Source organism: Limanda limanda, chromosome 1 (assembly GCF_963576545.1).
Source record: "Limanda limanda chromosome 1, fLimLim1.1, whole genome shotgun sequence".
In the NCBI taxonomy this organism is placed as follows: domain Eukaryota; kingdom Metazoa; phylum Chordata; class Actinopteri; order Pleuronectiformes; family Pleuronectidae; genus Limanda; species Limanda limanda.
The window spans coordinates 12,066,283-12,083,580 of record NC_083636.1 but is presented as its reverse complement, the minus strand read 5'-3'; the positions used below and the strand labels follow the sequence as shown (position 1 = coordinate 12,083,580).

Genomic DNA, 17,298 nt, shown 5'->3' with positions numbered 1-17,298 from the left:
CCACACCACAAAGCTTACATGAAACCACTGTCGTCACAAAAAGGTTAAAATGTATATTTTAAACTCTATCATATGAATATCAAACAACCTAAAACAGCTATACAAGTTCATTTATTACATTATGCAAAAGATAGGATGGAGCTAAAACAGTATTTCAACATTTAGTCCACATTCACACAGTGAAGTCTTTTTACAATAATGCCCAGACTGCTGTTTTCACATCCATTCACACAGTTTAAATAATAATAATAATTAAAAAAAAATGCTTTCAATAAATAAAGAGTAAAAGGCAATTGAGCAAATTACACATGATTAGGTCTCCTATGTAAATATATGGCATCAGAATTTTTTGCAGACATTAATCTGCAATTACAAATGAAAACATATCGAACCAGGAAAATCTGATTAACATCGAATGACAGCTTATATGAATCCCATCAACCAATAATATTGCACAGATTCAGTTAAGTGTAAAAAGAGATTCATAGAAATACAATTAGTTATGATATGAAGAGTGTTTTAGAAGCACTGTAATGCTCATAAGAAACCCAAATATCTGTTTTCTTAATGTTAACGATGTAAAATGTGGAAATTAAAGTGTACTGACTGTGTTAATGTTATAAAAAAAAGGCTTGTAGTAACAGATATTTGGCAAAAACTAGAGGTAAAGATCAGTTTGTAGTAAACAAATAAACAAGACATGTCAAGAGGCACAGTGTTGTCAATGAGGGGGCGACAGGGATTTTTCTGAGTTATATCCTCCAACATCCAAACCACAGTCTTCATTATTGGCAGAGTCACTCAGTCTCTCTCCCCTCCCTCCCCTGCTGTCGCCATCTTCCTCTTCCTCTTCGTCCTCCTCATCTTCCTCATCTACCTCCTGCTCCTTGCGGGATGCTCGCTCCGTCTTGGGCCCCTTGCATATCTTGAGGTGACGGGTGAGGTGGTATTTGGTGAGGAAAGCCTTGTGGCATTTCTCGCAGACAAAGTCTCTGCGGCCTTCGTGAGAGTTCATGTGCTTCTTCAGGTGGTTGGTCTTGATGAAGTGTTTGTTGCACTTCGGGCACTGAATCCGCCGCTCACTGTGGAAGAAAACAATGAAGCGTCAGTTATCAGTGACAAAGCGTTCAGTACTACAATCCAGAGCTTTGTGCAGAGAAAAATAAATAAGTAACGTACTGCGAGTGAGAGACCATGTGCTGTCTCAGATCCTGCTTCCTGATGAAGGTCCGCTCGCAGAGGTCACACTTGAGCTTCTCTGCTCCGGTGTGGATGAGCATGTGTGACGCCACGTGGGATTTCTGCGTGAACAACTTCTCACAAACTGTGCACCTGTAGTTCTTCTGACCTGTGAGTTGGAAAAGGAGGTGCAGAGTTTAAAACATGTTTCAAACGAAAGTATTCACTGGACAAGAGTGTGGATACCTGACCTGAGACCGCCAGGAGCCGTCGTGACCTCACACAAAAACTTTGACATTATATTAGGGCTTGGGTCGGGTTCAGTTGAGTTGGTTGAGTGATCTACTTCATTTTTTTTAACACTGCACGAGCCTGGAATTGGCGAAAAACATCCAGCTCGGGCCAGTTGTTACGATCCTGTGTTTGTGTGACACTGTCTGTTTCTTCTCCTTGTATGTGAGCCGTCTCCCTGTGAGTGTGTTTGTGTGTGGCCTAATTGTAAGCAGGTTGGACCTGCTGATTGGAGTGAGCTGCCTGATTGCTGCTCCAGGATTGGCCAGAATGAAGAGAGGAGCCTACAAGAAGCACTGACTGACTGCAGTCTCCCTCTCTCCACCGAATCTCCCACCTCCAACCAGGACCAGTGTTTGTATGCCGTGTTGTTCTGTTGTATATATCTGAAGTGTGTGTTGGTGGTAGCCCTGTAGGAGGGAGAAGCCTTTTCTTTTACCCCTGTTTTCTCCTGTGTTTTCCTGAGTAGGAGTTAGATAAGCATTTGTCTTTTTGTTAACAGTTTTGTTTGATAGATAGGAACGTAGGGAATAAGATTGTTTTGTTTGTTGTGTTGGCCTTTCTCCCTCCGAAGCAAATAAAAGCTACCACTAAACCAAACCCTTTGTGACACTGGCCTGCTTGGGAGTGGGGAGAATGGGGAGAGCACCACATGGCACGTCTCTGGGGTCCCCTAGACCCGGGGCGTAACATAATTGGGGGCTCGTCCATTTCTTCTGTTGGTGACATTTGTTTTTCTTTTGTTTTTGTTTGGTTGCAGAATAATATATGTTCCACAAACGTGTTGCCGGCTTGTTGTTTATGTTAAAAGGATGGATTTTCAGTTAGATGATTTTGCAACGGATCCCTCGATTAAAAAGCTAGATAAATGCAAGAAAGCGGATTTATTGATTGTGGCAGATTTTTTCGGGGTAAAAGTACCGTTAAATGCAAAAAAAGTTGATTTAAAACAATGTTTGGTTAAAGAATTAGGGGAAAAGGGGGTGTTTCCAGAACGTCATGTGGATACTGGGGAAGATGCGGAGACCAAGGCAATGCCACGGTTCACCCCTGACATGGATCCCTTGATTAAGAGTGACATGAGGGCCGAGGAACTCAACTTGGTGCTTCGTATTAAGGAGGTGGAGCGTGACGCAATGTGCCTACGAGTGCGAGCTCTAGAGCTAGAGCGGGAACCTCCATTACGGTCTGCCACCCCCATTCGGGGTTCATCACCTACCCGCTTTCATCGGGATAGCTTTGATGTCAGCAGACATGTAGCACTTGTTCCTCCGTTTAGGGAAACAGAAGTTGATTCGTACTTTTGTGCATTTGAACGTATTGCATCTGCTTTAGGATGGCCTGAAGATGTTTGGCCAATATTGTTACAATGCAAATTAGTAGGCAAAGCGCAGGAGGTCTGTAATAGTCTTACGCTAGAACAGAGCATGGATTATGAGGTGGTCAAATCTACTGTTCTTCGGGCCTATGAATTAGTTCCGGAGGCTTATCGCCAAAAATTTCGGAACTCTAGAAAAACTGGCAGCCAAACGTATGGTGAATTCGCACATGAGAAGAGCACATTATTTAGTAAATGGTGTCAGGCTTCTGAAACCAAGGATTTTGTTGCTTTGCGTGAACTTATACTTCTGGAGGAGTTTAAGAGATGTTTGCCTGAGAATATTGTGATGTACTTAAATGAACAAAAGGTTGCGACCTTATCACAAGCAGCAGTGCTGGCTGATGAATTTGCCCTAACCCATAAGAATGTGTTTTCCTCCCCAGTCCGACGAGAACTGGTCTCTATTGACCAAAGAGTAAGATCCCCTATTAATGCTCGTCGAAATACTTTTGCCGCAACCACTGCCCGTGAAACCCGTGAATGTTTCTACTGTCACGAGCAGGGACATCTTATCAGCGTTTGTCCCACTCTGGATAGGAAAGCACAAATTAGACAACCCGAAACACCGTCTCCGATTAACCTTATCCAAATCCAACCACCCTCCGCCAAAAGCACGAATGTGGTGGAATCAAAACAACAACAAATTGACTCTGTTTTCAGGCCATTCGTTTCAGACGGTTCGTGCTCTCTGGTCGGTGACAACCAGCGCGTATCGATCACTATCCTGCGGGATACCGGCGCTATGCAGTCACTCATTCGGGGCAGCATCCTTCCCTTCTCGGCTCAGTCTTACTGTGGGTCGGATGTGTTGGCATGGGGGTTGGAAATGAGTGTTATTCGTGCCCCCTTGCACTTTGTTCAGTTATATTCGCAATTTGTTTCAGGGGAATTCCAGATTGCCGTGCGTCCTGAGTTACCGATAGCGGGTGTGGATTTTATCCTCGGTAATGATATAGCAGGAGGGAAAGTTTTCCCATTTCCCGAGGTAATCGAAAACCCGACTATCAATAGGGGTGTTTCTGACCCAGCTGGGCCAGTTTCATTTCCCATGTTTCCTGTGTGTGCCATAACCCGTGCTCAGGCACGTAAATTCGAAAACTTGGTGGATCTGAGTGACTCGTTCATGGGTTCCTCTGACCCACCAAATTCACCTTCCGAGGGTGAAATGGGTGCACCTGTGACCGACCTTCAGCCTAACGGCGAACCCCTCCACTTACCCGTAAACAAGGAACAGCTAATTAAGGCTCAAGAAATTGACAATACTTTGTCCCATTGTTTTTCGCTTGTAAATACATCTGCATTTAAAAAGGCTGTGTCATACCTGGTTGATGATGGTGTGTTAATGCGCCACTGGTCTCCTGACGCTGTGTTTACGCACCAGTCTGTGCGCCAAATTGTAGTGCCACAGCCCTTCCGTCCTCAGGTCCTGAGTCTGGCTCATGATCACAGTATGTCTGGCCATTTGGGTGTCAGAAAAACATATCAGCGTGTCCTCCGTTACTACTTCTGGCCTGGACTTAAATCTGACATTGTGAAATTCTGCCGTTCATGCCACACTTGCCAGATCTCCGGTAAACCAAATCAGGTGATACCAGCTGCTCCATTAAAGCCAATACCGGTCATCGGAGAGCCATTCGAGCATGTCATTATTGACTGCGTTGGGCCCCTTCCCAAAACAAAATCCGGTAACCAATACCTCCTCACCATAATGTGTGCTGCCACCAGGTACCCTGAAGCAGTCCCACTGCGCTCGTTGAAAGCCCGAGTCATCGTGAAGGCACTAGTCAAATTCTTTTCTACATTCGGCCTTCCCAGACATATCCAAAGCGACCAAGGCTCAAACTTTATGTCCAAAATATTTGCCCAGGTGATGATCGAGTTGAATATTAAGCACCGTACCTCCAGTGCTTATCACCCAGAGAGCCAGGGTGCATTGGAGCGGTTTCACCAAACCCTCAAAAGTCTGTTTCGTAAATTCTGCACGGAGACAAACCGAGAATGGGATGAGGGCCTGCCGCTGCTGTTGTTTGCGGTGAGGGAAACGACGCAAGAGTCCCTTGGTTTTAGTCCAGCCGATCTAGTTTTTGGGCACACTGTGCGTGGTCCGTTACGTCTGCTTCGGGAGAAGTGGCTCTCAGATAAATCCGGCGCCAAAGAAAACATTCTGGATTATGTAAGTTCGTTTCGAGAGCGACTGCACCATGCGTGTGATTTGTCCCGTGCCTCGCTCTCAGCCGCCCAAAACAAAATGAAAGTGCGTTTTGATAAAAAAGCTGTTGCACGGGTCTTCCAGTCAGGTGACCGTGTGTTGGTTTTGCTGCCTGTCGTTGGTTCTGCTCTACAAGCCAAATTTTCAGGACCGTACCTGGTTGATCGGCAACTCAGTGAGACGGATTACGTAATCCGAACACCTGACCGCAGAAAGAAAACTCGCGTATGCCACATCAACATGCTTAAAAAGTATTTTGACCGTGAGAACTGTGCCGACTCGCCACCTGTTGTTGCGCCGGTAGCCTCCATGTCTGTAATACGGCGCCCATACGATGCCTCAGATGATGGGCTGAATGACAGGCACAACTCGGTCCCCTGTGCGCGCCTCCGAAATTCTGAGATTTTGAATAAGTTAGATGTCTACCTTGAACATCTACCCGACTCCGCTAGGTCCGATATTCGGGGTCTCATTCAAGACTTCCCGAATCTCTTTGGTGACATTCCCACCCAAACTAATGTAATCGAACATGACATCGTGGTTGAAAATCACAAACCTCTTAAACAGCGGGCTTACCGTGTCCCTCCAATAAAACGTGCCATGATGCAAAAAGAAGTACAATACCTTCTTGATCACGGTTTTGCTGTCCCAAGCAGTAGCTCTTGGAGTTCCCCTTCGATACTTGTCCCAAAGTCCGACCAAACCCCACGTTTCTGTAATGATTACCGTAAGGTTAACGCCATTACCAAGCCAGACTCTTTCCCGTTGCCGCTCATGGATGACCTCATCGATCGCGTAGGATCTGCCAAGTATGTGACCAAGTTAGACCTCCTGAAAGGGTACTGGCAGGTCCCCCTAACTCGCCGTGCGTCTGAGATCAGCGCCTTTGTCACGCCTGATCATTTCTTACAGTACACCGTTATGCCGTTTGGGCTGAGGAATGCACCTGCCACCTTCCAGCAGCTGATGAATACTGTCCTATGTGGAATAGGTGACTGTGAAGTCTATTTAGATGACATTGTGGCATACTCGTCTACTTGGACCGAACATGTAATAACCCTCCGTACGATTTTCGACCGTTTGTGTGCCGCTTCCCTTACCCTTAACCTAGCGAAATGTGAGTTCGGAAAAGCCGTCGTTACATATCTGGGCAAACAGGTGGGGCAAGGTCAGGTTTGTCCAGTGAGAGTCAAAGTGCAAGCCATCATTGATTTTCCCATGCCCCAAATGCGCCGTGAGCTCCGTCGGTTCCTGGGGATGGCAGGGTACTACAGGGCCTTCTGTAGGAATTTCTCTGCGGTAGTAGCTCCGCTCACCAGCTTGGCAAGCCCAAAAACCCCGTTCAAGTGGTCAGAGAAGTGTCAAGTGGCATTCGAGGCCGCCAAAGCTCTCCTCTGCAGCGCTCCGGTTCTGGCCGCGCCGAACTTTGTGCGTCCCTTTAAGCTTGAGGTAGATGCCAGCGCTCTCGGTGTGGGGGCTGTGCTCCTACAGGAGGATGAGTGTGGCGTGGATCACCCGGTTTGTTATTTTTCAAGGAAGTTCAAAAAACATCAGCTGCACTATAGCACCATCGAGAAAGAGGCTTTAGCCCTCCTCTTGGCGCTACAGCACTTTGAGGTGTACCTCGGTTCCAGCTCGGTGCCTACCGTCGTGTTCTCTGACCACAACCCGTTAGTGTTTCTGAGCCAGATGCAGAACAGTAATCAGCGTTTGATGCGCTGGTCGTTATTAGTGCAGGACTTCAACATTGAGATCCGTTATAAAAAGGGGTTGGACAACGTCATGGCTGATGCTCTATCACGTGCCCAATGAATCAAATATTTATTAGGGGAATAATGTTTGATTTTTAGGTGGGGAGATGTTACGATCCTGTGTTTGTGTGACACTGTCTGTTTCTTCTCCTTGTATGTGAGCCGTCTCCCTGTGAGTGTGTTTGTGTGTGGCCTAATTGTAAGCAGGTTGGACCTGCTGATTGGAGTGAGCTGCCTGATTGCTGCTCCAGGATTGGCCAGAATGAAGAGAGGAGCCTACAAGAAGCACTGACTGACTGCAGTCTCCCTCTCTCCACCGAATCTCCCACCTCCAACCAGGACCAGTGTTTGTATGCCGTGTTGTTCTGTTGTATATATCTGAAGTGTGTGTTGGTGGTAGCCCTGTAGGAGGGAGAAGCCTTTTCTTTTACCCCTGTTTTCTCCTGTGTTTTCCTGAGTAGGAGTTAGATAAGCATTTGTCTTTTTGTTAACAGTTTTGTTTGATAGATAGGAACGTAGGGAATAAGATTGTTTTGTTTGTTGTGTTGGCCTTTCTCCCTCCGAAGCAAATAAAAGCTACCACTAAACCAAACCCTTTGTGACACTGGCCTGCTTGGGAGTGGGGAGAATGGGGAGAGCACCACATGGCACGTCTCTGGGGTCCCCTAGACCCGGGGCGTAACACAGTTTCAGACAGAAAACAGAATTCCTGTCAGGTGTGGTTTGCCCAAGTATGGCCCAAGCAGCACTCTACATTGGACTGATGTGACAGTTGTTTTGTTCTTCTTATCTGAAGTGTTAAGCGGTTCCTTTAAGAACCTTTAAGAAGATGTTTTAAAATACTTTAAGTGTGCTGAGAATTTTTCCTTCAATGTTCTCTTCTTTTGTAATGCTTAACACCTGTTGCACGTTTTCAGACAAGGCTTTAGAAAAAAAACTGTTGGATTAACGTAGGAAGAACCATGGCGGCTCAAATACATTGAGTCCGACGGTTTACACTTCCGTTGTTCCTCTCCGTACCTGTGTGAATCTTGAGGTGCATCCTGAGGTTGCTGGGATCGCTGAAGGCCTTGCTGCAGTATTCACACTTGTGGGGTTTCATCCCCACGTGTCCCATGAAGTGCACGTTCAGCTTGGTAGATGTGATGAAAGCCCGGGAGCACATGCTGCACTTGAATTTCTTCTCCCGCACGTGACCCTGCCCTCTAGCTCTGGAGTTAATGTTATTAGAGTTTCTATTAGCTCTGCCCCGGCTGCTGCTGTTGTTGTCACTGTTTGTTTGTGCTGCAGCTTGAGCGTGGCAGGGCCACGGGGACGAGGAGGAGCTTGAGGTCCCGTTCGTCAGCTTCTCTTCCTGGTGAGTGTGTTGCTGAGGTTGTTGCTCTTGCTGCTGCTGCTGCTGCTGCTGCTGCTGTTGAGAGTGGTCCGGTTGTGACGGGCTGTGGCTGTGTGGAGGTGGATTATGGCTGTGGTTGCTGTTATGGCTGTTGAGATGAGACTTGAGCTCTGAGAAGGAGGAGCACTCTTTGCCACATTGGCAGATCTGACCCTCAGGCACCTGAGGAACACCTGAAGAGACATAAAGGTAAGCAGCTGAATCAATGTAACATGCAGAAAGAGCTATTAGCAAAAACAAAAGGGTCGCAAAAAGAATTTGAGGGTGAGGGGTATTCAGTTGCAATATGCAACTTCACCACTAGGTGCCACTAAATCCTACACACTGAACCTTTAAGGAATGTTTTTTTTTTATCTCTATATGCTTTAGAGGCAGAGAAATAACACTTTGCGTTTCTATTCTGCGCCTCAGGTCTTAAAGGGTTAAAATCAGACCTATATATTTTTACTCATCTATCTTCTCACCCATCATCCTGCAGTAGTCTCTGCTGTAATAGAAGAGCAGCTCCTGGTCTGGGTGGATCTCTGTGGTTGTACAGAAGAACAGTTTACCATTGGCAGGGTACGCCACCAGGTTCTGCTCCTCACGAGCCCTAAATACACACAAATAAAGAACACTTGATTAACTTCTTGGATAAACTGAAATAACACAACAACAATCAGAATGCTGGTCATTTTGGCAGGGAATTTAACTGCACTTTTGTATCTTACATGGTCTTTTGCTGTACACAGGTTTCTCTCCCACCATACAGTTACATTGTTCATGATTCTAGAGTTAAACCATTTACATTTTATACAAGCCCGGCTGCTACTCTGGCTCTTACCTTGCTTTGCGGACAAACATCATCCAGTTGCATTCGTTCTCATCTGTTGTCACGATGTAGAACTCCAGCACATTGTTGTGATACATCTGCGGGAGAGAAAATGGCTCATCATATTCAACTCCTTAGAACTAGGAAAATCCCATGCTAAAAACAAAAAAATATTGGACCGACCTTCCATATCTGTGGTGTGTCCTTTTCTGGCCAATCAGACAGATCCACGTTGCTACAATGCTGGCCAACCATTGGTCCAAAGCAAGTCCTTGGAGGAATGACGTCTCGTGCAAAAACTCCTACAGTGGGCACATCATCAATTTCCATGATGGTCTACTTAACTTTGTGTATTTATCACCACCCTTTGTTGTGCCTTTGCTTTGTTAAAATAGGCATGTTTGTGTCCATAAAACTTTACTCAGTTACACAAATGATGCAGTAATGACAATAGGGGTCACATTCTGTCCATAGATCTGATATCAGTCAACAAAATAATGACCCAGGTCTTTCCTACTCTAACAGGCACAGTGTTTAAATGGGTGTGTTCTCTTACCAAGTGGTTCATCAGCCACCGAGATGCGAAGGCACAGTGGACGTGGCAGTGAGAGGCGAGCCCGGCTTTGGATGGGTGCGTCAGAGATGAAGGTGACAGGGCCGTGCTCTGGGCAGTCTGAGGTGTACGAGCGCTCGCACAGTGTGCACCCTAGGAGACGACAAACCAGCACAAAAATTACTAAAGGAACAAGATCTTGCTTATGTAAACAATCTTCATTTCACTTTAATTCTATGACAGATTTTTGTAACTTTCAATTTAGTGTAAGTTTTTTCTGAATATTCTTTTAAAGCTTTATATAGCCATATATGATTTCCTTCCTTTCCTTCTGGAATAAAAGTCAAAACTCACAGATGGTGTAGGCAGTAACCATGTTCTCCTTGTTGGAGGTAGAATCCTCGAGCTGCAACGTGGAGTTCACCAACACCAGGTTGTTTTCTGGCCCCAGTGACACGTCTGCAGTGATGGGGGACACGTTCACCGACTCCAGCCCCATCCCAGAGTGTCCATGGAGAGATACCGGCTCCAGCTGGCCCTGACTGGCCATGGAGCAAGTGAGCACCACGCTGACAACTCCAGAGTTCATCTCCCCATTCGAGTGGAGCTGCTCCCTGAGTCCTCCTCCCCCAGCGTTTCCAATTCGGCCCCCCATGTGATCCGACTCCATTACAACTGGTAGCTCAAGCACGGGGGGCCCATGGAGAGGCAACACGCCACCAGATGAGTCCACCCCAGCTAAACTGTCATGCGGCCGAGGCTGCCTTCCTCTGCCAAGCTGCTGCTGGTTGTCAGAAACCACCCCAACTCCATCCATAGAGGCCAGCTCATCTCCCATCCTGTCAGGGGACATGGGGCTGTTGACACGTGACTCCATGGCCAATCCTGTGGAGTCCAGTTCGTGAGCACCGGTCTGGTGGAGGTCTCCCTGCCCGCTGACCTGTCTGGAATCTATGGGCACCAGGCCCTGCTCTAGTGGGCCTCCAGGGCCACTGTAGGGGTCCAGACCGGAGGGGTTGTTGCTGGCCACTGACAGGGTCCCATCCATGTTAAGACTGCTGGGATGAATGTATTGAGGTGGTGGACGGTCTGCCAGATAAGACAGGATACCTACAGAGAGAAGAGAGAGGCAATGAACATGCATGTTTCACTAACTTAAAAAGGCAACATGCGAGTGTGTACCCTTCAAGTAGCATCTGGGTTAAATCCTGGACCCACATTACAAGAATATCATACATTGCTTTTAGATTCTTGATAGAAATGTATTATATATTTTACACACAGACCTGGCAATATGTGTCGGAAGTAGCTGCTCTCCAAGTGGGGGTATGGAGGGGGTGGCAAGGAGTAGTTTCTCTCCGGCAGGCCACACATCACTCCTCTGTCACTCAGTGGACCCATGGGGAGCATCAGAGACAGGGCAGAAGGGAGGGAGCCTAGGGAAGGACCCAGGCTGGGGATGGCCACTGGCATGCCTACCACCATCATGAGATCAGTTAGGGCAGAATACAACATAAAATATATTATGATGCAGTTATACAAGATATTGCAGATTGTAAAAGTATTGTCTATAAAAACCGTTTTTACATTCACAACAAAAGCAAAATAAAGGAGGCAGGAAATTACGTATAAATTCCGTTGTTTACAGCACAACCACCAGTGTCTGCATCTTCTACATGTCTGGTTCCTCGTTTTCATTTCAAAACATTCATTCTTTCTGGCCTATTGTTTTGTTTTGCATCTGTCACATGTTAGAAACATCATCAGGACTCACCATCAGTCTTATCTGAATGGGTGAGTGACTGAAAAAGTCTTTTTTTGTTTGTTTAGGCTAAATTAAGTCTCAGGCCAACCCTCCTGTTAATGTCTTCCATACCTGGAGTGGGGATGGGGTTGTGTGTGGGGGACGTGGGCAGAACCAGGTGGCCAGCACTCACTGGCACACTGAGCTGATCCATGCCCACAGGACTCAGGTTCATGTCGTTCATCCTGGAAACGCCACAAAACAAAGTAAACAACATTATTACATTACGATCTTATGTCTGTTTTCACTGCAACTACACAATGTTGTCTTTGCCTCAGATATATTGTAACTAGTGCAGCACATTATCGCGAGGACATGGTTCATATTCGGAATTCATGATAGCATATAAATAAACAAACGTAGGCAGTGTTAGCCTCGTTAGCTTACCTGAACTCAACAGCTAGTGTCCATCAGTAACAGTGTTCTGCTGAATTCTGCTTGTTTTACCCAGCCTGTCAAATTTAAAGAGCCGGTATGAAAACAGCCACAGGCACAGTTCATGTTTATAACACAACCTGTGCACAAACACACGAGATATGTTAAACGACTGCTGAGCTACTGTCAACCAGTGTTAACACAATGCTAACGTTAGCCTTGCTAACCTACGTCTCCATACATCGTCAAAACAGGTAAAAGTGAGGGCTTTCAGTTTGAAACAGAGCGACAGTCTTCTGTATATCCGTCGGTGTGAGTTCGTTGTTAAATATTATATAGTGAAGAAGTTAGAAGCCTGAAAAACAACTACATACCAGCACAACACGTCCCTGGACGGGACCATGGCAGTGGACCGCCACAGTGCGCATGCGCAGGAGCGACACACAGTGGAGGAGCATAGGATCATGGTCTCATTTGATATAATATAACATAACATATTACAATACAATACGATACAATACGAAATAATATAGCATAACATAACATAACATAATATACATTAGTAACATTTATGTAATTATATTGTACTAATATAATGCAATATTATAGTTATATAGGACTATAATATTATAATAAAAATAACACAATAAAAAAAGACCTTTTCTTTTATTTAAAGAAAATTAGAAAACAAATACACATACATGATACATACAAATTTTACTCATAAGAAGAAAACTTATGAAATATTAATTATACGTGTTGCTTTTTGTAACATTAATTACATGTTTTCAAACAGGTGGCTGTACTTTATTGGAAACATTTTCTGACCACAACCATCCAGCAAGCATTAAGTTTGTGAGAGCAAATGTCTCTTATTGGTCAATAGCTTATCGAGTGGAAACATGAAGAATAAATATGAATATGATTACAAATATCGGTGATAAATGCTCAAGTTAATCAGAAATGTCAAGACAATCAGCATAAAACTTATCATTATAATGTATTTACCATCTTTAAAGAAAATCATAACCACAAATTACACAAAAACAAAAAACGGAACAGATTTAACTTCTAAACAAAAGGTATACTGGCCACAAGGCTCGTTTCTGATTGGATGGACACCTTGTCTTCATATTTTGTGATTTGTTGTTCTATTTTGGATCGTCGCAGGAAGGAAGACTCACGGTTACATCCCCGCCCCGGGTCACACCCTCCCTGCCGTGTATACCCTGAAAACCCCACACACAAGCTGCCACTGACGGTGTCCTGCTCGGAGACAGAGGACTTTTAAACTCTTTAATCATAAAATATACAAGAGGAGACTTTTCCACATAGAGCCATGGTTGTGAGGAGACTCTGACGCGGTGAGCGCAGGATCATTTGGTGCAGAACAGTTTGCTCATAAAGTATTTGACTTCTTCCTAACTGTCATCTTCTTTTTTATTTCAGTTTTTGAGTAATTTGTCTGATCCCAGGAGGAGTGAATGGAGCATGTTCCCTGAGTGTCCTCTGCCCGGCCTCTCCATGGAGGACAGCGGTGCGCACTACACCAAGGACGCTCTCCGGTTCGGGCTGCCCCTGCACCTGGACGCCTCATACCTGGACCCGGTGCACGGCCACATGCTGCCCTACAGACGCTTGTCCTATTTCCCCTTCCACGGAGCCCTCGGCGTGTGCGATTACTCCTTCGAGCCCGCGTTCATCCGCAAGAGGAACGAGCGGGAGCGGCACCGGGTGCGCTGCGTAAACGAGGGCTACGCGCGGCTCCGGGAGCATCTGCCGCAGGAGCTGGAGGACAAGCGGCTGAGCAAAGTGGAGACTCTGCGGGCGGCCATAGACTATATCAAACACCTGCAGAGCCTGCTGGACTTCAACGTGTCCGGGATGGAGGAGATGCAGACATTTGGAGACAAGCGCAGCCGTGCGCCACGGCCGCAGAGGACAGAGTGGAGCAGTGATGGGGAATCCAAAGCTGGCCTCAGTGACAGTGGAGAAACTGTATAGTTTTCACACACACTCAATTTTTTTATGACAATATGTGTATTAATTATACAACGCTGAAGTGTAAATAAAGGGTCAGAATTAAATAAAACGGGCCTAATTGTATTTAAGCTGTCTGTTAAACTTGAGTGGGTATATGTAGTTTGTTTACACTTATGGAGGAAGGAAGAAACAAATATTTTCTGTTGTATATTAAAAGAAAAGATCAATAAAACTTCATTTGTGGAAATATCATGTTTAAGCTCATTTGAATGCAGTTTAAAGTTGAGATGAAAAGTTGTTTGTGATTTGGTGCTGTGTGCCTGAACGAGGCCTGTGGCTTTGGTTGCTTTTTGACATAAACACTGCTTCAGTGAACTAAGTCTTTACTAAACCAAGACTATGTGGATAATGACAATCAATGAAAGTGGTGTCATGTTAATTCTTTAAACAGTCTTTCTCATTCTCCTTCTCAGCAGGAACATTTGATAAGTAAAGCTGCTATTTTTCCACATGAATAATGCAATTATTCAGTTGACAAAGTGAGCCACTGTTTGAGGGAAATTATTATTTTGTGTATTGTAATAACTTCTCCAGAAGACTTTATTACAATACACAAAATACAGTTTTGTTACAATAAGCTTTTATTGACTCTGTGTCGAAGCAAACGAGCAGGACAAAGGCACTCTCTGTGCAGACCAGGGGTTATATTGTCTCAAATAATAAATCATTAAGTAGACGGCTTATTCTCTTAGATCATATAACGACAATACTACTAATAATAAATGTGGTTATATAGCTCTTTTCATAGCATAACATGCAGCTCAAAGTGCTTTACATATCAGAAGGCTAAAAACAGAACATATAAAAACAGTAAAAGATCAAATGTGGAAGTATTTCTAATTCATAGTGGGAGTTTGTTCCAAATCTTTGCGTAATTACGTGAAGCTGCTTCACTGTAGTTTTCGTAGTTTGTTTGTGGCACACTCAGCAAGACGCGACCTCAGTGAGTGGATATAGGAGCATGGGCGCACCGGTCCCATCATGACATGTAGAGTGCATGTGCTCAAGCCTCTACTGATTGTCTGACCTCATTCTAATGCACCTACAAATGATGTTTTGTTATTCAATTCAATTGAACTTTATTTGTATAGCGCCAAATCACAACACACACTATCTTAAGGCACCTGCAGGAAGGCTAACCAGGGTCTTGTATCATGGCAGCGGATAGAGCCAGTGGCTTCAAGTCTGCAAAGTGTGTGAGCTAAAGAAGTGGGTTAAGGTGCACAAGGAGAACAACAACTCAGGAGATGAATGGACTATTTTTGGATAAACGGTGGGCCTGGTTGTACACACAACACTTTGCTGTTAAAACTGTAAAAAATAACAATAACAATGCCTACCACAAAAAACAAAAATGAAAAAGAATAACAATGATAGAAGCTAAATTGGATGGGTTAAATAAAATAAAGCCATCAAAATTGAAATTAACAAATAAATCTAATGTATTCTTTATAGCAGCTAAATTGGCCAGGATATAACAGCCATCAGGTAAACCATTTAAAACAAAATAATTTGTCTTAATATAAATAGCAGGTTAAATAGACAGGATTTAACAGCCACGTCAGGTAAAACTAAAAAAGCAGCTTTTGATTATATCATCTATGCATTAACTGATACGTCTTCTACGAACATTTCCTGTTCTGTTTGAAGCGTTTCAGTCACGGACAGGAACATTATGTTACAGTCATACAGGTCCATCCGGTTCTTATTGCGTTGAAATGACAACTCAAACCCAGAGGTGGTTGCACGGAGGAAGGTTTCCCTCGTTGTTTTCAGTTACCTGAGTGCTCTTCAAAGACCACCTACTTACTGTAAAATCTCCACCTTCTCAGGAAGTGTATTTCTCCCTAATAGCGGAAGGAATGCCTTTATCAGGGAGCCCTCAGGCCTGCGAGAGGAGCCTGTGCAGACACCCAACTTCCACCCTATTTGTGTGTTTATGCTTCCCATCTCCTCTGACCTGCACGGAAACAGCTCGGCTCACATTTTCTGATTTCAGTAATACCCCAACCACAAATTAGGGATGGGGGGTGGGAAAGGAAAAAGTAAACATTATATTTCAGGCTATACAAGTGAGAGGCCTGTGGAGAGACCAGCAGAGTGCAGCTCCAGTGAACCATGCTGCTACGGAAGAATGGCATTGACGCTCATGAAGGCATGACAAGCCATCAACAAAAAGGTGTTGGGCGATGCCGTTTGTGAATTAGACCCAATAATTAGCCAAGTGCTGGTACCCTGCGCTTGATGGTTCAGTGGCGCTGTGAGGACAGAGAAAATGCAGCTACTTAAAAGAAAGCCTCTCTGCCATAATGGATGTTTTCTTCCCTGTTGCTGATTCTAATCAGATTCCTGTACAGAGTCCCTGCAGGCATTGCCCTGTTTCACTGGAAAAGTTGTCACTAATGCACGTATGTGTTTTTACACAGAGGGCAGGAGATATCTTTAGTATTTTTAAAGACTTATGGATGTGATTTGTCTAAAACCAACAAACACAACAAAACACCCTTACACCACTTACTGCTCTCTCTCAGCTCTATTTACGACTCTATGGGTTTAGGGTCAGGCTCTGCAGCTCAGATCAACAACAATATCTCTTCCAAACACACAGGCAGAGACACAGAGCCACCATGGGCCAACATGGGTTCCTGAGTAAACACACACTTAAAGACAATAACAGCAGCGTCACTTTGCAAGAACGGGCTCATGTAACAAGCTCCTGATTGAGGATGTGAAGCTAGAAAAATATACATAAGTTCCAGGTAAAAATGTTTAGTAAAGAAGTAAAGTGGAACTACAAAATCTTTAGTGGTTTGTTGGACACATGTTTTCTGTGTGCAAGAGATTTAAGCCTTTTTCACACTTATGCAGTTGGAAGAGAATGACTCCTGCAAACACGCATGATGACTGGGTTAGATAAAGATTATCAGATGAAGTAAGATCAGTGCGGGACCACCGGGAAAGGGTTGCTACTACGTGTCGAGACACAGAGCCTGCATGTAAGGGACGGAAACGGAAGAACCTGGCAGTTACAGGACACACGGTGATGCTGGGTCCTTCCTGTAAACGCTGAAGAAAAATATCACCTCAGAATAAACCCTGAAGTTTCTTCGCTGCCACTGATATTTAACTTTACACATATTTGCTGCATCAGTGCAAAAAAAATAAATATTTCCAACAAATTTACATTGTATATAAAAAAGTGCTCTTTACACAGGACAGAATGGTCCCAATCAGTATTATACTGTATACTGTATGATTGAATCATTATTTTTGACATATGGGTTTTAACTGCTATAAATATTTTTTGGTAGTCTGTCTAGTTAATATACTATATTACTCTATATAATACGTCAACCTTAATAAACTGATACTATAATTTGCATGTACTAAGTCTTGTGTCTACTCCTTATATTGAACAGCTATTGTATAAACTGCTTTTGAAAGCACTTATGAGCTATAACTATTTTATCAAGTTATTGATAGCAGGGCATCGGCTTCAGAGAAA

At 44.5% G+C, this 17,298-nt stretch overlaps 1 protein-coding gene across 1 annotated transcript; it reads right to left on the bottom strand.

The window, feature by feature from the left end:
- Positions 1-95: 95 nt before the first annotated feature.
- Positions 96-11,828, bottom strand: prdm4 (PR domain containing 4). The gene is made up of 11 exons (XM_061067593.1): positions 11,763-11,828; positions 11,448-11,560; positions 10,858-11,046; positions 9,926-10,681; positions 9,575-9,724; positions 9,202-9,320; positions 9,031-9,116; positions 8,672-8,799; positions 7,832-8,380; positions 1,180-1,348; positions 96-1,082 (listed from the first exon to the last, which is right to left on the bottom strand). The coding sequence occupies exons 2-11, from the start codon at positions 11,557-11,559 to the stop codon at positions 722-724; spliced, it is 2,619 nt and encodes an 872-aa protein (XP_060923576.1). The 5' UTR covers position 11,560; positions 11,763-11,828; the 3' UTR covers positions 96-721.
- Positions 11,829-17,298: the final 5,470 nt, after the last annotated feature.

Coding starts and splice junctions, on each gene's coding strand:
- prdm4 (XM_061067593.1), bottom strand. CDS start 11,559: ATGAACGACATGAACCTGAGTCCTGTGGGCATGGATCAGCTCAGTGTG. Junction 9,321..9,574: donor GGTGGCTGATGAACCACTTG/GTAAGAGAACAC, acceptor TGCCCACTGTAG/GAGTTTTTGCACGAGACGTC. Junction 9,117..9,201: donor ACACACCACAGATATGGAAG/GTCGGTCCAATA, acceptor TCTCTCCCGCAG/ATGTATCACAACAATGTGCT.